Source organism: Alligator mississippiensis, chromosome 3, assembly GCF_030867095.1.
Source record: "Alligator mississippiensis isolate rAllMis1 chromosome 3, rAllMis1, whole genome shotgun sequence".
Classification (NCBI taxonomy): domain Eukaryota; kingdom Metazoa; phylum Chordata; order Crocodylia; family Alligatoridae; genus Alligator; species Alligator mississippiensis.
Genome location: NC_081826.1, coordinates 116,425,728 through 116,448,923, shown reverse-complemented (window position 1 = coordinate 116,448,923; position 23,196 = coordinate 116,425,728). Strand labels below are relative to the sequence as shown.

The following is a 23,196-nucleotide window of genomic DNA, read 5'->3' as shown; positions in this document are numbered from 1 at the left end:
CTGCTGAAATGAAAACTGCAGGAAAAACTCCAAAGGAACCAGGTTGATTAATGGCTACAGCTGGCCCAACCACACAGCCAACTAAAACAAAGACTATCCAAAGAAACAAGGGAGAAAGATGAAGCCTAACCTCTAGGCCTGGGCTGCAGGTGATTTGGGTTACAGCTGCACTGGGAGCAGAAAGTTGCAAGCCTCAACCCCAGCCCCAAATTGGCAAGATTAGGAACTCCTAGGTTCCAACCTTGTTAAAGTTGCCAGGCCTAAAGCCTGACCAGCAAACCCAAGGAACCAACACTCTTTCCCCCATATTAATCTTTTAAAACCTCAAAAGAGGGGAGGGGGGAAGAGAAAAGGAGAGGAGTTCCCAGACACTGGAACAACTCTTCCTCTCTCTCCCCTCCTACCTGAGCTTCCCTTTTTGCTATCTGCAACTCCTTCTTGCTTAGAGAAGATGTCACTCTTCAACAACTGCTAGCTGCTTCTTCTCCCCCCCCAAACCAGCCTACTTGTCCTTATATCCCTGTACATGACATCACTCTGGCCTTGTCCAGTCAGGGAGCACCACACTACAGTCTCTCTCACAACCAATCAGCATGAAGAATCCTCTGCTTCCCCTGACCAATGAGGCTATAGGGTTTTAGACATTTTCCCCAGGTACAGGTGCTGCTCACCATGTGCTGAGCACACAGCCAGAATAACAGGGGCCATCTTCCCCCCTTCCCCTAGTTACAGAGACACAAAGACTGTCTTTGCTATGGTATACTGTATAGAGAAACTTGTGCCTAATCTAGCTGCCTAAAGAAGCAATTTGAGAGGATTCTACTATGCAGGGATTTCCAATAGATCAGGGATACAAATGTTAATACAACTGAGAAGAGAGGGTGCAGGGGACCTCAGTCTTGAGATGCTATGACTGTAACTTTGATCCTAAATGATTCATAGATGTTTCTAAGGAGGGTGTTGGTAGAGGTCTGTTAAAGCAGTATGCTTAAAACAGAGCAGTGACTGATGTGTAATAAGAATTAACAAAAATTGGACATCACCATGCTTAAATAGGGGGAGGCGAAGTTCTTTAGATGAGGCAAGTACAGTGAGATGGGTATGTGGCTTGCAAATTCCTACATTCATTCTCTGAATCTTTTTAAACAAATGTTTGTCCTGTGTTTGTAGTGAACAGCAAAGTCAGACTTGCCTGTAATAAACTATACTGCGTACCAGAGTTTATTCAATCTGTGTTGTGCTTCTTGTATTCATCCCTGTATCTAGTAAACTGAAATAAAATGGATGGGGCGGGGTACAGAGCCTGGCATCTAGTGTAGCCAAATTTGTTTTCTGGTAGCCCCCATACAACTTGTTAGTTTAGGAAGCTCCCCTCCCCCCTGCCATTTTTGTTTGCTTTTTTGCATGACATATTTTAGAAGAATAGTTTATCTATATTTGTTTTACTGTTTCCATTTTGATATGTTTGGTCTGGATGAATGTCACAATCTCATGCCTTCGCCGAACCCTGTGACGCTCAGGTTCCAGCATAACTTGTGTACTCCAAGATTCTCTGTGTTGCAGGCCTCTGCAAAGGAAATGGATGTGTTCAACATTCTCATTAGAGAAAGTGATGGATTGCATTGCAGCCTACTGCCCTTTCCCGTTTAGAAGTGATCTTGTAAAGGAGGGGGATTTCAGGGAGGTTGACAGCTTCTGATAGCTGTATAGAAACCTCTCTGTGCAGGACCATTGAAGTGATGCTGAAAGGGAAAAAGGAAACCCAGAGCTTTTTCATATAGAACAATAACATCTAAGCTTACATAATGGGTCTTAGCATAGGTAGGTAGAATCAAATGTTTGAAGTGCTGCATCCAGTCCAACAATAAGAGTGTGCTGGAGTTGGCTTGTGCAAAAATACCATTCACTGAATGTTAAAAGTAAAGAATGACATGTTTTTTGTTGAAAATCAAAGATACTCTATTCCTAATAGTCACAGCCATGTTTAAAAGGTTTTGCTTACTAAGAAAGAAGTTGGTTTAGAGAATAACTTTTTTTTTAGTTTGAGTTCTGAGAGGAGGCGTGGAAATGTTAAGTGTTCATTTTATGAGCTGTCTTCATTTCTCTATCCAGTTAAGATGAAAGTGTGTGGGGAAATTTGTTTATAGACTGGTGATCCAGCTGATACAATTCTGACAAAGTGCAAACTAGAAGTGTTTCTGTGGTTTTGATCATAGTGCTAAATATTATTTTGTTCTATTTGAATTTTATATCATATGTACTACTGTGGTTTCTGAGTAAGTGTTCTTACTTTCACCACTAGCTAGGGACTTTTGGATTCAGATACTGCATTTTTTGACTATGTAGTAAAGTGTTTCCATTTTGCAATTCTCTTTTGTTTTGCCTGAAATGAACAAATCTCTGCAAAGAGCTATGTTTAGATGGAAGTATACTGTGGGAAATCACGTTTCAGTGTTATCATGTTGAATCTAGGCAGAACCCTTTGATATTGAGACAGTTGTGATGTGACAGAAATCAAGATACCATACATTTATTATTATGGTCAGAGCTCTCCTGTTAATCTTGAGTTAAATTAAAGCACTTAGTGAAGGGATTCATATTTTTGTTAGGTGTGAAGAATATTGTGGATTCTCTGGAAAATTGTAACACTGGAACAAAGGATGCAATTTATCTGAAAAAAGCATATCTTAACATGCTTGAATTAAAATGTTAAATAAAATTTACTTTTTAGATGTCTGAATCCCTCCCATGCTCCACCTTCTACCTCCTCCATGTCCTGTACTCCCTAATACCTATCCCAAGTTGTCTCTGGAATGAAATTACAAAGGTTTGGGTCAATCTCTCTCTTTCCATCTCTTCCTCTTTTTCTCTCCTCTCTTAAATTGCCATTGTTGCCCTTTTTGCCATTTTTCTTCATTCTTAAATAGAATTTTTTTCCTTCACTAGCAATTGAAGAAAATGTCCCCTTTTTAGAAAATTACACAAGGAACTTCCCCATTTTAAAAAAAGAAAAAGGCAAAAAAAAGAAGGGCAGCCATTTTCTATTTTCACAGGCCAGGACATTTGTTGTCATTTTTAACACTTTACTGCTCTGTCTGAACAGGCAAAATAGGGTTTTTTTTTGTCTTATGTTAGCATAAATGAGTTATCCATCTTTGTGAGTATTAAGGCAAAGATTAACATGTCTGAATTCTTATCAGTGAGTGGAATTGTAGCCAGGCTTTCATTTCACAGTGGGAAGAGGTGTGTGGCTGTGACATGTTATACATATGTGAAATTGTTTTTATGAGGAAGTGCTGAGGCCCTTAGGTGTGATATTATCCTCTTGAGCAGTATACCAGGCATTGTTTTTTCAGTCTTCTGTTAGCAGTGGAGGTAGTGTTACTGGACATTTCTCATGATTGTTAATACCTCTCCCATAATGCTTTGATCCCTGTATCTTTTGTGGTGAAGATGGATAAAAATAATTGATATATTTTTTTTAATTAGATTTTTTATAAGTTGGGCCTTTTATTAAAATTAGTTTTTTCACAATATTTGAAATTCAATTTGAAATGATCAGTCCATTGTAAGGGTACATTTACTGTAATCTATACATTAGAATAGATCAGTTAACCATTAAATTAAATGCTTGATATGCAAAGTTGTTGGCTGCTGAAATTTAAACAATGTAACTAGGGGAAGTCAGTGGCTAAGTGCATGGAACCTGTGTTTTTTTGATGTGATTAAATTGGCATTTGATAGTGGGCACATTTACATGTGCACTTTAATACACAGTAGCCTATTTTACTGCGTTTTAAAACATCACGTTAAAAAACTGTGCAATTATGCTAAGGCCCAGTAAAATGGGCTACTGCATATTAAGCATCACTTAAACATGGACTTTCGGTTCTATGCATTAGGGCAGCCTAACACACATGTATTTAGTCCCTTATGTTGGAGGTACTAAATGTAATGCACATGTAGACGTGCCCTCTAGCAACTACTTTTGTGTTGAAAAATTTGATAGGATGTTGTGAAAGACAAGGAAGTTTGATATCTTTCTCTTACCAAGTGAATAACAACTAGATTTCAGAGGTTAAAATCTACTAATTTTAAAACTTTAAGTGACCAGAATGAATTAGTCTAATTGGCTAAGTAAAGTAATTTTTTTTGTTTTAATAAATCTGTTTGGACAGAGAAAATTATACAAACAGCATATTTATCATGATTCTAGTTATAATAATAAACTTTTAAAAAATGCTGGTTTTCTGCATTTTAAACTTGATTCTAGTTGGCTTTCATCCAAATGTAGCTTGACATGGGTTTAAATATAGTATATACAGAAATGTCATTCATTTTAATGTGATGAAATATAAAAAATAACAGTTGGAATAAACGTATTTTATATAATTAAATGCATATAGCATATCTTCCTAGTTAACAGAAAGTAGCACCAAATTTAGTGACTAGACTGTATTTAGTCATCATGCCTAATTGTTACCATCTTAAGCCTTACATTTAGTGGATAGCTTAAAGAACATGAATGCAAAACATTAAAATTAATTAAATTAAGGTTTCTTGTTAGCTGAAACTACACAAACATTATATTTTGGTGCCAAAAGCTGCTTGTTTTTCTTAGAGCTAACCTTTTATTTTTATAAATGTTTATCAACACTGTTGGTTTGTATATTGTAGTCATCCTCTTTCACTGTTGTTACTTTTTTGTACCGCTTTTGTGGATAGGAGAAGGTAGGGCAGGGTGTGGATGGAGAACTTCAGTTTCAAGGTTTTCCACTGGACACGGGTGAACAGAAGTAATTTAAAAGCAGCAATAATAAACTAACTTAGGAATTCAGTTCTTAATATACATAAACTACTTTAAAGTTAAGCATATGAGTACTCCTGCGCAGTGGCAAGAATCATAGGTTGAAAATTTAAGGATGCACATACATTTTTGCAGGACATGGGCCTACTTTAAAAAACAAAACAAAAAAAAAGTAAAGCCTAACCAACAGAGAAACCACTAAAAAACAGAGATAGAAAGATGATTTTGCTGGACTTTGTCTGGGGTTTCCTCACAGGCCTGTGCATTCACAATACGTTGGCTTGTCTCACCTTCCACTTAAGATCTGCTAGTAGGGAATTATATTTTCACATGTGATTTGTATAACAAAACAAAAAAAAAAGTAACCTGTAAATATTCTGTTCCTCCTTACAGTCTGCATGTAAAGGCAAGTCCAAATGTAAAGACAAGACATCTGAATCCTGCCAAATAAACACCATGTTATCCTTCATCCCCAGAGAAATAAAAGAAGGTGTTTTACCTTTTAAATGTGGTATGATTTCATAGCCTTGTTGCCTGCAGCTTGGTTGATAAACTGGTCGTCTTTCCAGGAGAGTTAACAGCAAAGGATAAGATAAACTCAGAAGCTCCAATTAAATGCAGCTCTTAAAATCTTTGGTAGTCAGGTCAGTGTATCCTAAAGTACTGCCCTGAGTAAGGCTATGCTCTTGGAGTCTGAAATACCAAGTTCTTGGAACCGCAGCTAACATATGAACATGAACACTGCCCAAGCAATCAAGTTAAGTATACTGCTGATGTGCTTATGATCTCAGATCATAAAAAACACAGTGCTGTATATTTGGATACCCCTCTTCTCACAAGAATAGATCAGATCAGTAATAAAGGGAACAAAAGAGCTCAAAAATATGAACAGGAGCTGATGAATGATGTTATGCTTAGTGGCCTACAGAGTATATTGTGGGTTCTACTGTAAATTTTACATCTAAATTCTACTAAATGTTTTTGCTGTTACCAATCTGAACTCTTGTCAACAAGTAGCTTACTCTTGAGTGTCTTCTCTTTAATGTTATTTAAGGTAGTGATGGCCAAAATACAGTGCTCATTAAACACACATGATTTTCTAAACCAGGGTGGGGTGGTCAATCTGTAGCATAGGTGCCATAAGTGGCATGGGCAACCTCTGCATGCGGTATGTAGCAGAACGAGGATGGGGACAGGAAGCTCAGTGGCAGATAGGGCAGGGAGCAGAAAGCAATGCTTCAGATCAGGCAGGGAACACAGGGCAGGGAGCAGAAAGCAGAGCAGCAGCTTGATGAGGGAGCCACAGGACAGGCAGCAGAAAGCTGAACAGCAAATCAGGTAAGGGAAAGGGATCTTTGTTGGGGAAGGGGCAGGGTTAACTCATGGCACACCTGCCAAAAAGGTCCCATCTGTTCTGCTATAAACTGTTACACTGTGACCCTCTTCTCTAATATGCAAGCAAGACCTATAGGGTGGTTCTCTTCCTGGGCTCCTCAGCTTATATTAACAACTTTCTTTCCAACGCTTGCAATGACTGATAATTAACAGTGCGCTTGATGCCTCTGCTTGTAGTCTGTGGCGTGTTATAAGGTGATATTGATGTTTCTACTTTTGTGCTTTGGCACTATGGTGTGTGAGGGTATGGAGCTGAATATTTTTAGCAATCTCTGGGTAAATAGTTGCCTGTGGGGTTTTGAGAAACCATAAAGTTGTATGCAAAATACCAGCCAAGCACACAGTTTTTTGTTTTTTTTTTCAGCGCTACATTTTAATCCCATAAAAAGATAAATTTGGAAATAAAAGAAGTAAAGAGGAAAGTAAGATTCTTGGTTTGTCATTTATCTTGAATGACATTACAAACGACGTGTACTATTTTTAAAAGCAGTGCTATTTGATGCATTCTGGTGTTAAAAATTGTGGAATTTTTAAAGGCATTTTAAAAACATATGGTTTTAAGTAACTTTAATTGCTTGGTGATGCAGAATTCACATTTGTCATTACATCCTGAAAGTATGGACCTGCAAGTACCTACTGTTAATTACAGAGCTTGACATTTCTAGGACTAAATAAGAGTGATACAGTTGGTTATGAATCATATCTTGCCATGCTGAAATGCCAGAGATATGTTTTATTGCACTAGAGATTAAGTCCAATAGAGTAGTAGTTATACTCAGCGTCAGTATTTTTGCTGCCATCAAACTGCTGATACAGCATTTGTTTAATACAAATGGACCTCTGCACCTTTTTAAAGTGCTTTAAATCTAGACAAATTTATGCCTTATCAAAAGGTTAATTCTGACAAATTATTGTAAATTATTTCTTGTCTGATACAGGTGCAGCAAAATTAATTCTCTGCTATGCAGTCGGATGTAGATGTTTGATAGTGCATTTCAAAGGCAATAGCTGGATTTTGAACACCAGGATTGTTGAATAAAACAGTTCTGTGGATGAACACCCAGCAATCTGTGATTGGATCAACTTTTTCATGAATAGTAACTGTTCAGGTAAGGCAACAAATTCACTTCTGCAGCCCGCTGTTTGGAAGTGCAGGCTTCAGTCCTATTCAAAGTTTGAAGTTAGCTATGTACGTAAGTACATCAGTGAATTTCTACCTTTGCTTTTTAACTGGGAAAGCATGCCTTGTAATTTTTTGTAAACTTCCTTCCTCACCTCAAAAACAAAGTGAATCCTAGGAAATCAGAATTTATAAATCTGTTATTACAGCACTGAATATGTATAGGTAAAATCACATTGGGTCATACAGAGAATTAAAGTGATAGCAACATAACTGCCACATGGCTTTTATTTTAATTTTTTTCCCTATTTTATTAGAGCATGTACAAAATACAATGTATACAAAAGTATACATTATATCTATGAGTGTGTCTCTAACTTACAATCAAAACATAAAATGGTGCATGTGTGAGTGTATTCAAATATAACCTAATAAGCAATACTGTTCTTCTGGCAGCTGCATGACCTGGAAGAGGTGAAGCAGACCCAAATAGATAGGAGGTCTTAAATTCCTCCCCTCAGGTGTCCCTTTCTGAGACCCTGTCCTCAGAATTTCCTGTTGGCTAGCTCTAGACAGCTGTATGCCCAGCAGAGTCCTTCTTAAGGACTCTCTGGTTGGTGTTCAGGCTGTTTGTATCCCATTCTGAGACATGTAACTTTCTGCATGCACTCTTTCATAGGGAGCCTTCCAACCTAACATAAGGTTCTGGATTCTACTCTGGGGGTCAGGTGCAGAAAAATGTGGAGTTGTAGCATCTAACCTAAAGGCCTTTTAAGGTCCTTGCTGGATCTGTCCCTTACCCTCTAGCCTTGTTGCAACTGACAGGAGTCCTAACACTTCTTGTATGTTGACAGATACCATTTCTGTTCCTGTTTCCTGGGAAACAGGCATTGGATTGGCAGAAATGGTGGATAAGGCCTTTTATAAACCTTGATAAAGAGAGGGAAATGACCCAAAACAAAATTATGCTACCCCTCCGGCAACCCAAACCCACAACCCTAACCCTTTCTGGTGATAGACAATTTAGAAAAGTTCTAAGTTTTGACTCTGACCTATTCTGAAAAATTTGCTCGTCATGTCTCTCTTTCCTAACAGTCCAGCTGGTGTCCTCTCTCATCCATTTGCAGCATTTTTCCTTTCTCTTGAGTACCAGTTCTCTTTGTTAACTTCCAAAACTGTCTGCCCAATTCTACACATTCTTCTTCTAAATTCCTGTTCCTTTACCACAAAAGCCCCTTATCCTTGGAGGGGACCCTGAACAGCTGTTCTATTCAAATCCCCTCCTTTTGGATTCTCTTCTGGAGTCAAAGGCATTCCAGAATTAATTTATCTTAACTGTGGTAAGAGTTAGAAGAAAGTTTAATAGAAGATTTATGAAGAAAAATTTGAACACAAGTAGTAAATGATTCAGAAAATGCAAGTTTAATATCGTTATCTAAAATGGTTTTCGCCACCATCTATTTCCTGTTAAAACAATGTTTATTACTTTAAGTCCTTAAATCTCATTTAGAGAGCATTCTCCCAGTTCTTATTAACTACCAGTAATACCCCAAAACTGATAAAAATGTCCAACTCTCATGGTACTTACTAGAAAGTCTCTTATTTAAATGTTTAAAATATTTTTCCCCTCAAACCACTGACTTCCTATAATGCAAGGAAACATGAAATTAAAGCACATATTGCTTGTTTAGGATTCAGTACAGGTAGGATAGTCAAATAGTCTGGGAGTCAGAAAATTATAAGGACAGGGTTAGAAAATAAGTTGACAGTTGCCTCATTTCTCAGGACAAACTACTCATTTATCAAGGCTTGTCTATACACGGAATTTTCCTTATTAAATTCGTGTGTGTATACTCTTTTAGTCCCAGGGTATTCACCTGGAGTTAATTGGGGATAGTGAAACAGGGATAAATCCAAGTATAGACAAGCCTGTACTCTTGGTTATCTTTTTGGTAAGTTATTTTCCTCAAAGGCACTTGTACATGCTTTAAAGCCATCAATCTGTTCTCTTTTTCAGGAAGTCAGTATTCTTGTGGAACTAATTTCACTATTGGTAACATTTGCTTGGGATATGGGTTTAGGAATTGAGCATGATCGTTGTCTGAATAAATTCCAACAGCTTTCAAATCTGTTTCAAAAGGGTGAAATTAACTTAAATAGTATTGTTTGATTCCCTTTACCTGCCTATTGCTTACAAATAGTGTAACAGCAAGCAAAGCAAGTTTAGTGGCAAAATGTTCTATATAACTTTCTATTTTTCTAATTTTGCCTCTAACTTCAGTTTGTGCCTTTTACAGCATTTTGTGATGTTTTCACTGTTTTGCTTCAGTGGCTCACTTCTACTCCCTTAGTGTGGGTCTTTCAGAAGGATTGGGGTACAGTACTTTTAAAAACAAAATTAGTTAAACTGACAGGACTAACAATCTCCTTTTTTTAAGACTGTAGTTTACATTGGGTCAGGTATGGAGATAAGGATGCCATTTTATTGCCAGGAGTATGCTGTACTTAACATTGTGCTACTGTAGCATATATATCTATCCTTACATTAGATTATTGTAAAGACCCATTAGTGGGTGCTAGCAGCATAATACTAGTTGCTGCAGCTGCATATCTTGCATGAACTGTTATGCAGTTGTAGAGGTTGCTCTGGGTTTTGATGGAGTATTTCTCTTGGGTGCATATGTATAAGGCTGATTTTGGCCTTGCAGTAGCTGCTTGAGCTGAACCCAAAGTATATGCTTTAGTACGATAGATTACATCTCTAAAGGAAACATTACACTGTATTGTTTCAACAATTTGTGTTCTGAATACAGAATCTGTGGACAAAAGAGTCCCCCAACTAGGCCTCTGACAAAACAGACCACAATGGCCGCATTGTTAGTACAGTAATATGCATATGAAAGAGCCTTTAAATATGCATTTCCACTAACCGTTAGTCTTTTGTGTCACTGATTCATGTAATGAGGAGTCCCTAGGTATTCATTAACATGTGTTGTCTCATAAACATTTCTTACATAGAATTCATAGCTGTTACTATTTCAGTGACACAAATGTAATACAACTTGAATACAATGCATTTTCTTTATACAGTGCTTGCTTGAATACATAGAAAAGTGCTAAAAGTAGCACAGGAAGCACCATGCAACATTACAAATGCTCAGAATTGGTCCCTTTCTCTTGGCTTTTGAAAAGGGCTTCTGCACAAACTGTTTCTTGCAAAACCTCTTAAGTCAGAGCACCAAAGGCCAGATCTTACTGGGTCTTGAGCTATTATCATTGACTTGATTTGGATTTAGGGATTCAGCAATTCTGCAAAACAAGTCCAGCCTTTCCCTTCAATTTGTGTATGTTAGAAAGGCAACAAGGCGAAAAAAAAAATTTGATTTTTCCAAAGTATTACATTTGTTTTTATTCGTAATTTTTTTTCTATGGCAAAGTTGAAATTTCATTTGTTTGCTATGGCTAAAACGGCTATGGAAAGAAAACCACTATTATGATTGTGGGGATCTTGGTTGAGAAGGAGAAAATTAGAAAGTGTGAAATATTTGCATATTGCTGCCAGAGCAGGTAAAACCAGAACTGCTTAGCCTTGTCACGTCTGTTTTATGCTGCTAGAGCAGCTTTATTTAATGGCTCCTCGTATAAACAAGTATTCATTGCACAGTGGAAACATCTATAATTCTGCTTTTTTAGTTCTTATATGCTTTATATAGTTCACGCAGGACCCTGTGCTACCAAGGACCCTGTGCTACCAAGGTAACACAAGCCGCTGTGTTACAGTAAACACAACAATGGAATTTTTTTTGCCTTTTCCCTACTTATCTAATTCCGTGTGTCGTCTTCTGCATGAGACAACTGGGTTTCTTGCATCACCTTTACACTATGGAGTGGTAATAGAAAATCTTTAGAGATGCATACTAGCAGCACTGGATGATTGTGGCAAGAAAAGTTGCTCAGTTGGATTTGGCTTAAGGGAGAAAAAGGGGATAGTATATAGCCATTAAACTATTTTACAGCTGTTGTACTTGGGCCCCTACGAGAATGTGGCCCACTGGACGTGCAACACTGTAGTGATGCGGGATGTTTGGGGGAGAGAGGCAGTTTGATTGAGGTTTCTACAATGATCCCATTTTTGAGGGTTTCCACATGGTACCTGTTTTTTCCTGTCCTGTAGAGTTTCAGCTTTCTTTGGTTTCAGCTATATAGCTAACAAGTCCTTGAAGTGTTTCAGAAAAATGCTTGGGACAGAGTGGTCTGGAATGAACTGAAATAACAGATTTCTATTAACTTGATTGCAGCTTCAGCTGATGTTAAACAAAGCCTTGGTGTGCACAACCTCATTCTCTGATCATGGTCTTTCTGAGGCCTGGATATACTGGCTGGTAACTGTCTGCTATGGTGCATTTTTTATGTATTTGTGTCTTGCAGTGTAGTTGTGAAATTATTCAACAACAAGAAGAAAAACTATTTGGCTGGGGAAGAGATTTTTTCCCCATATTTCTTGAAGGTATTGCCATATTGGAAACGGCAAAACTTTTCACTGTATCCCTTTAACAAAACTGATTTCTATTTGTTTTGCATTTAGATGATATTTTTAAGCTTCTGGAACTTATAGGCGCCATGTTTGACCCAAGATTACCCTCAAGCAAGGGGCACTTTATTCCCTGGCTCCCATGCAAGCCAGATTAGGGTTAGTCAGGACAATGCTGTGATGGGAGGCTCATTAACTTTTTCTATAGAGAACAAATGCCTCCCCTTACCTCATGAGCTTGCTGTTCACAGACTCCATGTCCCTTTTTTCTCATTGTTTGGTACCTGTGGAGATTGCTGCCATTTCATGATAATGATAGTCTGTACAGGAACACTGTAGGAGAGATGGATTTTGGAGCCTAGATCATATCCTCTTGCTAGGCAGGTGGGGGAAGGGGTTGGAAGGTTAGAAATAGCTTTGATTTTTTTTTTTTTGGTTTGTTTTAAGTGAAAGGTGTGATGCTCAGTCACCTGATCCTGCAGCCGCATGCATCAGGAAAATGCCAGATACCATGAGACTGTTAATAAATGGCAACAACGAAGCAAAGCTGAGCAGCAACTAGGTTGTATTACCCCTCAGGATCTAGTTAAATTTTGTGAGTGCAGACCATGGTTTGGCTTTACTGCAAGCTGTGCTTTTAAATGAAGTCCATGATTGTTGCCCCATATGGTTTTTTATGACAAGGTATAATAAATGTAACTTAGAAAATAAGTTAGCTTTTAAGCACTTTGAATTAAAAATCCCTTTGATACTCATTAATGTGCCTAAAATGAATTACTTTGAAATACTGGTAATTTGGGGGCAGGAAAAAAGCAAAACAAGAGTAGAAAGTAGTTGCAGGTAGTGCTAGCATCTCTATGCTCCCCTGACCATGCTAAAAGCTTTACAATCATCATGCCTCATTTTTCTTTTAGAAATGTTTTCCTTCCCCTCTATGTGAAAGACTTGCCCACAGATTCTTGTCATGAGCAGGGATCCGGGTTTTATGTTTCCCATGGAAAAATGGGGAAAAAAATGTGGATTGTTCATTTTAAGGGAGAAATGTGTGGATTTTATGGTTTTGCAAAGCGCTCTCTTCAGGCTGGCAGAGTTCCAGCCTGCAGAGGGCTGGGGGAAGGTGGGAGGAGGGCGGTTAGGCAGGGGGCACTATGTGCATGTGCATGCACATGGCAGCCTGGAGAGCAGTTTCTGCAGATAACTCTGGTGGGGGTGGAATTGAGACCCCCATAGTGAGGGAGGGATTTGGGTAGGGCTGGGGCTGCTGCCCAGCCAGGTGGTGCATGGGTCTTGGGCCCTAGGGCTGCAATGCATGGCTGCAGAGCCCCAGTGGGGAGTGCATGGGGCTGCAGGCAGCTCATTTAGGGGGCAGGAGGGTAGAGTTGGCTCCCTGCTCCTGAGGGGGTAAGGGGGGCTCGTGCCCTCCCAGATTCTGTGTGTGGGGTGGTGGCGGGCTGCCTGCTACAGGCTCATGCTCCCTGCTCTGCTGCCCTCTTCCTGGGGCCTCCACAGTGCAGTGGGTGGGATCTGGTGTGGCAAGGTAGAGCGGGGCCAGGCAGGGAAGCTCATAGCCCCTGTGAGCTCTGTGCTGCCCTGGAGATGTCCCTTGTGTGCTCAGCAGCGGCTCAGCCAGTGGCGCGGAATTGCGTTCCTTGCTGCTCCGGGCCAGGCAGGGGGTGCCTCACCAGGGCAGTGCAGAGTTCGTACCAGCAAGGAGCTTCCCCACCCAGCCCTGCTCTGCCCTGCCCTGCCACACTGGGTCCTGCCCACTGTGCAGTGGAGGCCCAAGGAGGACGGCAGCAGAGTGGGGAGCCCAAGTCTGCAGCGGGCAGCCCGCCACTGCCCCACCCCATGCACAGATGTCAGGGGTACTTGCCTCTCCCTTCCCCCTCAGGAGTGCATGTAGTGGCGGGAAGTCAGCCCCCATAGCCTGAGCCCACAGCAGGCAGCCTGCACCCCCCCCCCTGCTCCCTTGGGCTGCTCTGGCCTGTGGGAGGAGGGGGACCCAGGCTCTGCTTCCCGCATGGGCTGCAGCAGCCTCTTCATCCCGCGGGTGGCAGTCAGGGCTTAGGTGCTGCTGTGGAGGGCAGGGGGCTGTGGACCCAGGTCCCTGGCACCATAGCCCTGGCAGCTGGGGACTCCCTCTGGCAGGGCTGGGGGAGGGGCAGGGGGGTGAGGGGCACCAGCAGGGCCCAGGAGTCTGTGTGGGGAGGAGGGGGAGAGTGAGGGGTATTGGCAGGGCCCAGGGGCTGTGTGTGGGGTGGGGGGGTGAGAGTCCTGGACCTACATCCTTATGAGTGAAGGGGGCAGAGGGAGCTCTGGTATTCTCCCCCCCACCCCCCCCCAAAAGAAAAATCAAATACCAAAATTTATAGATATTTAGAATTTATTTTATTAAAGTGATTGAGGTACTGGTAGGCCTCCAAATTGCTTGAAATTTGTAAATATATCAATAAAACATTGTGTTCAATTGATATCTATATCTTTATAGTGGTGTTTCATTTAAATTGCGGATTTTGGGGAGTTGCAATTTTTTATCAGGGAAACCAGGTAATTTTGCTATTTAAAAAAAAAATATATATATATATATTTTTTATCAGGGAAACCCAGGATTCCTAATCATGAGATTCATAGATTCATAGATGTTAGGGTCGGAAGGGACCTCAATAGATCATCGAGTCCGACCCCCTGCATAAGCAGGAAAGAGTGCTGGGTCTAGATGACCCCAGCTAGTTACTCATCTAACCTCCTCTTGAAGACCCCCAGGGTAGGGGAGAGCACCACCTCCCTTGGGAGCCCGTTCCAGACCTTGGCCACTCGAACTGTGAAGAAGTTCTTCCTAATGTCCAATCTAAATCTGCTCTCTGCTAGCTTGTGGCCATTGTTTCTTGTAACCCCCGGGGGCGCCTTGGTGAATAAATACTCACCAATTCCCTTCTGTGCCCCCGTGATGAACTTAAAGGCAGCCACAAGGTCACCTCTCAACCTTCTCTTGCGGAGGCTGAAAAGATCCGGTTTCTCTAGTCTCTCCTCGTAGGGCTTGGTCTGCAGGCCCTTAACCATACGAGTGGCCCTTCTCTGGACCCTCTCCAGGTTATCCGCATTCCTCTCGAATTGCGGCACCCAGAATTGCACGCAGTACTCCAACTGCGGTCTGACCAGCGCCCAATAGAGGGGAAGTATCACCTCCTTGGACCTATTCATCATGCATCTGCTGATGCACGATAAAGTGCCATTGGCTTTTTTGATGGCTTCGTCACACTGCCGGCTCATGTTCATCTTGGAGTCTACTAGGACTCCAAGATCCCTTTCCACTTCCGTGCTACCCAGCAGGTCATTCCCTAGGCTGTAGGTGTGCTGGACATTCTTCCTCCCTAGGTGCAGCACTTTGCATTTCTCCTTGTTGAACTGCATTCTGTTGTTTTCTGCCCACTTGTCCAACCTGTCCAGATCTGCTTGCAGCTGTTCCCTGCCCTCCAGCTTGTCCACATCTCCCCATAGCTTTGTGTCATCTGCAAACTTGGACAGAGTACATTTCACTCCCTCGTCCAAGACACTGATGAAGACATTAAAGAGTATCGGTCCAAGGACCGAGCCCTGCGGGACCCCACTGCCCACACCCTTCCAGGTCCAAACCGACCCATCCACCACGACTCTCTGGGTGCGACCCTCTAGCCAATTCGCCACCCACCGGACTGTGTAGTCATCCAAGTCACAGCCTCTTAACTTGTTCACCAGTATGGGGTGGGATACCGTATCGAAGGCCTTCCTGAAGTCTAAGTATACGACATCCACCCCTCCTCCTGTGTCCAGGCGTTTTGTAACCTGGTCATAAAAAGAAACTAGATTGGTCAGGCACGATGTGCCTGCCACGAACCCGTGCTGATTTCCCCTCAGCATAATTTGTCCTGCCGGGCTCTCACAAATGTGAGCCTTGATAATTTTTTCAAAGACTTTGCCAAGGATGGAGGTGAGACTGACATATTGAGATATTCCACTCTCCCTCTCTCTGCGCCCCCCTGCCCCCGTCTATATAGAGGTCCTTCCCATGACAGTTCATACAAAAATATTGGGCCCCTCTGTCAGCTTTGACTCCTACCTGGAGACCCACTTTCCTGGTGACATGGCTGGGATGCAGCCCAAGGACATATATTGTTTGCTTTTGTAAGCATCTTCCATGGGTCCTAGGAGGAGGACAGTGTACATCACAGTAGCCTTTCCACTTACAGAATAAGGCTAAAAATAGAGCTGAACTGCATCATTCAATTGACTCCCCCCACACCCATCCCATACGCAGCGCTTTTTCCTGCCTAGAGCAGAGGGTCAGATTCGATGATCTACAAGGTCCCTTCCAACCCTAGAAATCTATGAAATCTATATGAGTTTTTTGTGGGGTAATGGTACAGCGTTTAAAAGTCTGTAGGATTATGCTGTGATCATATCCAAGGTGTACTATGTAAACAATAAAAAAAATAAAGAGAAAGTATACTTTTCCTCCTTTTAACATTGTAAAAGAAAGATGCTACTTCATAATAGTGGTGGATAAAGAATGTTTAATATTTAGGATGGTAGTGTCATGTAGCAAAAGCACTAAGTGAATGTATTCTGCGAAATGATCCACATGGACAGGATTTGTTGCAGGAACCCAACTGCATTTGAGTATTTTACAAAATAGTACTACCCTGATGTTTGCCTTCTGCTTCACAGTATATCTAGATGGTTAATAGTTCCGTTTCAATTGTCATTTTTTGTTTTGTGAATGTAGGTCACATGCATGGCATATTTGTACTGTTTTTAGTCATGTGCATGAATACATGACAAACTTGCTAGAAAAATACACTGTCAATTTGCCTCCATGTGTCAAAAGTATTATTGCTAATAGGGATAAATAGATACCTGAATGTTTTACACTTGAATATACAGCATTGGATGGATTTTAAAAGATTTTTCATGTTTTTAATATCTCTAATTCTGTAATGCTGATTGGCTGAAGTGCAAATCAATCTGTTAAAAAGGTTGAATGTAATTTTGGAAGAGAGATGTTTTAAAACAATACTTAATAAAAATGGCATAAGGAATTTGCCTCTGGGTTGCTGAGAGGGTGACACATTAATTGTCACATATTAGTAGTGAGACCCCCCTCAGAGTTCATGATTTCACCACTCATGATTTATTAGTATTATCGGTTAGCAGAGGGGACAAATGCACTCCTTTTATTTTCTTTTAAAAGATGTCCTTATCTAACTATTTAAACATAGAATTTGTATCTTTTACCATAATTTCCTGAAAACTATTGGTTCCTTAATACTACCCTAAAATATGCTTTCATTTGGTTTCTAATTGTTGTTCTTCCTGCTGTTTTTTTGTTTTAAAGAGCATTTTATGATGAACATTGATTTTTTTTTCTTTCTTTTTTGGTTTCAGGATGTACTGAAACTAAGACAGTTTAACTGGTATTTCTTATATAGTGCATAATATATCATGTCCTGTCTAAGTTCTCCCCTTGTACTTCCTGTTCAGTTTATTTGATTTCATTATATAGTGAAATCCGCTGGCTTCAGCAGCAAAGGAGTGATACTTTGGAAAGTGTATTTTACAGTGTTTATCCTGGCTGCTGATTTCTGTGCAAGTTGTCACTGTTATGCACTCTCCTTTCCCTTCTTCTGATTTACTTTTTACTGTAAATTTGAATAATGTGCACATGAATGTTCATTGCTCTTAGATGAGAAATTTCACTCTTGCCTTGATGGTAGTGATGACCCTTACTCATTTTAATTAGAAAAAGGAAATAATGTCATGCAGGGAGCCAGCATGAACCAGTCTTTTACATGGCCTAGTTCAACATCATAGAAATGATACTTGCTCATACCATATTGGTTCTTGTCAGTGTTTGATTTTAGATTTGTATTTCAACATACTTCAAGATGTATAATATCCGTAGCTTTAAATTAAACATGGGTTAAGAAAAAAGGGGGTGGGGGTGGGGGAGAGAAGGGCAACACAATAAAGCAAGAGGATGAAACTGAACCCAACTGATGACATGAGTCACAGTGCTGCTCTTCCATCTGTAATTTCCAAGTCTTTCTAAATTATTGCAATATGTTGTTGTTTTTTGGTAATGTGCTAAACCGGTATATAAGTTGATTATTTTTTCACATAGACATGCTATTGAAATACTTTTATCAATTCTTTATATGAGATCATTTTCCCACATCCCATGGTTGAAGAAAATCCAACAAGATTGTGATTTGTTTTTTTCCCCCCCCAAAAGTAACTGATCTTTGGGAGAATGACACAAAATACAGGCCTTACATGGTCTTGAAGGCATTGGGGAAAAATGCATCTGAAATAAAATCAATACGTGATACAGTAGGTTATTTGCATTTAAAAATAGTGAAAGGCAAGACAATTTATCTGTTAAAGAAATTAGGCTACAGTAGTGGAATGGTATTTGACTAAACTAAAATCTTTGATTAGTTTTGAAATAAATGTCAAGGGATAATTTTCATATAGTACATGTCTGCTCTAGAGTTTCAAATACTTGCACTAAATATTAATTTACTACTTTTTTCCATTTCAAAATGATGTACCACCTAGGGCATAATACCATTACCTGTATTTCAGTTTTAAAAATATATTATATGCTAGCCAATTGCCCATCAATAATGATGGGGGGAGCAGGCGGGGATGGAGCCCTATGTCCCTCCTCTCCCCATCTGGGCCAGCTCCTCCCTTCCCTGTGGTGGGGGGAGGGGAGGAGTGGGCCCAGGCCTGATGTGGGGGAGGACCGGGTCCAAGGGTGGGGAGAAGCCAGCCTGCCGCAGTGGTGGGAGGGAGCAGTGGGCCCAGGCCAATGTGAGGGAGGAGTTGGCTCGGGCCCAAGGCAGGGAGGAGGCCTGCTCCTCCACTCTCCCCGCCACTGCTGCGTCAGGCCGGATGTGCTGCTCCCCGCCCCTTGGGCCCACTCCTCTCCCCCCTGCATTGGGCCCGGGTCCAGTCCTCTGCTCCTCCCACGGCTGCCATGTTAGCTCTGTAGGTGGTGATGATGGAAGGGGGAAGGGGTGGGCTGAGGCCAGCACTGGTGGCCTCGCCCTCCCTCACAGTGTCCCAATCCCACTCCCCCCCAACCCCCCCTACTGCTGCAACCTCCAAGGAGCAAGGGGTGGGGGCAAGGCCAGCTCTGGTGGCCTTGCCCACCCTCTCCACTCAATTGTCACTGTCTGCAGGGAGCAGGATAGGAGGCTAGTGCTGCTGGTCTCACCCTCTTGTTCTGTCTGCTCCGTTACCGCTGCCTCCAGGGAGCAGGGCAGAGGGGCGAGGATAGCTGTGCTGGTCTCATCCCCTCCCTCTATCCCCTGTGTCCCCACCATCATGGTGGTGCTCTGCCCCGCTGCCAGCTCCTGTCTCAATGCTGTATTCACACTCTGGTTGGTTTTTGTCAGGCAGTTAGAGTGTGAATAAGGTGTTAGGGACAGAGAGACAGATTAAGGCTTTTATAATATTAGAATGCCCACTGTAAACACACAAGTGTATTGTCTGTGGACCAAATTGTGGCATTGCTCACTTGGCTGCAAAGGCTTGGAAAAGGGCATAAACATGTTCTCCCTAGATCTTGGGTTTTGGGAGGGAAAGTACTTTACCCACTTCACTGTTTTTCATCCTTAGAATGCGGCTGATTTTGTGAGCATTGGCAAGTAGATGAAGACTCACCAGTTACTGTGCTGGTCACTGCAGTGGGTGTAGTGCAGGAATAATTTGTACTAATTAAAGGGCTATGGTAGATTCCTTTCTCCCTGGAGGAAAATGGAAATCGGGGAAGGAGTTATGCCACTTCTGAGCTTTGATCAAAGCTCAGACTGGTTCTCAAGGCCCCTTTCAAAGAAGGTGATGGCATGAGGAAGTGTTTTGAAGAGAGGGCCTTCCAGAAGTTGGCAGCACCTCTCTTTTTCATGCCTGTAGTAATTCCTCCCAGTTCTCTTAAACATTATTATTTAATGTGCATCAGAACACGAAAGCAAGCATAATGTCTGCCCCAAAGAGCTTGTGTTTCCAGTTTCTTTCAGGCCAGATGAGTGGGGCGGGGCTTGTCCCTGAGCTGGATTGAGTCCCATGCACCAGGATCAGACTGTGGGCCCTGGTGCCACTCCCTCCTTGAGTTTTATTTCTCCATCTTTGGTGATTCATGAATTTTTAGGTCTGCATTTACTATGGCTTAACCTGCTGTTCCTGAGCAATCTGTTCTAGTTAATAATAATTCATGTTTCATATGACAACTTAGTGCCTTTCTAAAACAGTTTTGACCCCCTTCTATACATTTAAAATATATTTTTAAATATGAATATGTATGCTTCATTTTATTTGCCTAGAACTTGGTATGGGGTTCCTACCTTATTTGTTCTTCAGCTTGATGTTTGCTTTTGCAGATCTGATACTTTGCATGCAAAGCTAAAATAAGCTCTGCTTGTTGGAAACAGTCTTTTATGCTGGTGGATGATGATCACACTCTGCCTTATGCCCCATAACAGTTTTCAGGGAAAGTGGTATGAAGCAATGTCATCCCACATTCTAAGAGATTCAGCATGTGTGCATTAAACTAACTGTCTAAGTAAAAGGAGAGAAGGACTCTCATGGTATATCCATTTTGTAAGTTTTTAACTTGATTGTCCCTTTTGCTTTCCCCAGGATTTCATTGCCGAATACTTTTCACATTATTGCTATATTAAATTTTTGCTGAAAATGAATCGGCTGTGATTCATTCTTGCAGACAGTGACGGAGCATGAGAGCAGAAAGTGACTTCAGAAAATATTGAGACCAGTTCTAATGCAGTGAATGTGTAACCAATTAGCATTCACTTAGTGATTGTAATACATTTTGCCTTCTCTAAAGCTGTTCTAAAATCCATGCTATTAATTTGTTAAATCAGGCTGACTCATATTGACAGTGGAGAGAAGAGGCCATTTCACTAAGTGGCTTCACATTTAGCAGAAGAGGCAGAAATAAATTTTTAAAAAGATGATCAACAGGAAGTACACAATTGAGGGAGCCATGAAACACGTACTTGCAAAACTGAGAAAAATAAGACTAAATTAAAAACCTGAACAATTGCCAATAAAGATGATGTTTATGACCAAAAAGGCCAAAATATTTTCCTCCCAAATGCATGAAATTATATCGTTCTTTTAACTGTTCATCCTCATGGTGCTGTTTAATGAGATTGTAAAGCAAAATGATGCTATTTAGCCAACTGTTTCTCTTGCATTTTTTTTACTTTATGATATTAATTCACCCCTTAAATCCTTCCACTTATGTGAACATTTTAGTTCTTAAGAAAAGTCCTCCCTGATCAAACAAAACCTTAGATTTTTCTCTTTAACCACTAAATAGCATAGGGTTTTCCTTTTGTGCATTAGGATCTGTTATTTTTTTAAAAGGCTTCTTTAAGGTAGTAAAACATTTTGTTTTGAAAGCCTTTTTAGTTGCTTATTTTTAAGTTAACCTTTTATTTAAAGAATAATTATTCATATTTTGTAAATGTTATACACAAATGAATTTATCTTACTATGTATTGCACCCTGAAAAGTCCATTATGTGTCAATTGCCCATTATGATTCTCACTGTAAATGGCAAAAGCTTGTTTTCCATCACAGTTTTAGTGATTATCCTGAAATCTTTGTTTCCTTGTTTAAGGAAGGGGAAGAAAGCAACAGGGATTCATTCATGTGCTGCCAAGAGAGTAATTATGGACTCTGATTCTTGCACACACTTTTAATTTTACTACAGCGAGTAGTCCCCTTAATTTCTTTAAAAATATCCATAACAATAAATGTAAGGCTTGCCTAAGACTTCCTACACTTCCCCACCCCCACTCCCAAGGATTAATACCTGTGCAAACAGGACATGGTTCATTATTTGTAATACCATGGAACCTTTGAATTCTGATTATATTAGACTTGTGCTCTGGGAGGGTCCAGGATTGTGGCAAGATGGGTGTGGCCACAGCCCCTGCCCCCCACCCCGTACTGAAATCATGGATGTTGTTGAGTTTTTTGAGATTGCTGCAATGTCAGCACAACTCCTGCTTGAGCTCTGAGCTCACCAGCTGGTCATTATGGCCTGTGGTTGGAACTCCTGCTTTTACTTGGTTCTGGAGGTCAGGTGGCGAGTGCCACTGCTACTCCTTTTCTTCTGCTTCCATGTCCCCACCTGAATTCATTAGCTGGGTGAAGAGGGGATGAGTGGTAGTGGTGGTACTCAGCCTTGGGCTCCAGAGCTGCATGAAAACAGGGGCTGGGCTCTGGGGAAAAAAAAAATCTAAGGTTTAGTTTGACCAGGGAGGACTTTTCTTAAGAACGAAAATGTTCACATAAGTGGAAGGATTTAGGGGGTGAACTAATATCATAAAGTAAAAAAGTTCTGGCTTCAGAGCTGCATGAAAACAGGGGCTGAGCCCTCTGCTGCTCTTCCGCTCTTTTTCCTGTGCCACTTAACAATTCAGCAGTGGGTGGTGAAAGGAAGAGAGGGTGAATGGTGGCAGCACTCAACCCTGGACTCTGGAGCTGTGAAAGCAGTAGTTTCAGGCAGACCTCATGTTGATCAGTTGGTTGAACTTGGAGCTCATGGTACATGAGGCTCTTCAGCAGGAGCTGTGGTGGTATGCTGGTGAGCTTGGAGAGCTCACTGTGCATGTGCTGCACAGCCAAGTGTGGTGGAAGGTGTGATTATGCTACTGCAACCCTTCTCTCCCCATCCACTCCTCATGCTTGGTGCAATACACATACAACAAAAAGACTGCCCCTGTCTCAAAGACTTTACAATCTAAGTGTTGCTGGTGTGCATGGTGTCATTTCAACTTGGCACAGAAGCAGTTTACTGTAAATGTTGGCCTGGGTGCTCCTTGAATAGTCCACTGTTACTGTGCAGGTGCTTGATTACGTTCGTTTCCTAGGTTGGTCTGCTGCCCTGATTCCATTTGGTTCTTGGCTTCTTCCTTCAGACATCTTTCATAGATGTAAATGGGGATAGTTACAGCCTGAATATGGTGGTCAGACAACCTTTTTCAAAACAAAGTGTTGTTTTTCACAGAGGGAGCAAAGCATAAGACTAAAACATTTAAAAAAAAAAAAAAAAAAGAGAGTCTGCACATATCGTTATCTTATTACTCAGATTGCCACTTGCTCAAATCATGAGCAAGACTTTATAAAGGGGGATAAGGCAAGGTGCCACGTTTATTGATTACATGAATTAGACATAGAGGTTTGGACACACCATTCATACAAACGCATGCAAATCATCCTACATATCATTACACACAGACATACACAAAACAACTATTTCATCCACACATA

The 23,196-nt window shown here is 41.1% G+C and overlaps 1 protein-coding gene across 43 annotated transcripts in view; it reads left to right on the top strand.

The window, feature by feature from the left end:
* The window catches only part of LOC102563423 (hypothetical protein), a 718,626-nt gene that overhangs the window by 24,571 nt on the left and 670,859 nt on the right, over positions 1–23,196 (top strand). For 37 of the 43 annotated variants that reach the window (XR_009460815.1, XR_009460817.1, XR_009460816.1 and 34 more), the window contains exon 3: positions 7,141–7,311. The exons of the other annotated variants lie outside the window; for them this stretch is intronic. Coding sequence is in view for 2 of the 37 variants with exons in the window: in XM_019490370.2 (XP_019345915.1) it covers positions 7,293–7,311 (19 nt within the window). In the remaining 35 variants the exon portion in view is untranslated. The remainder of the gene's footprint in view (positions 1–7,140; positions 7,312–23,196) is intronic. 43 annotated transcript variants of the gene reach the window in all.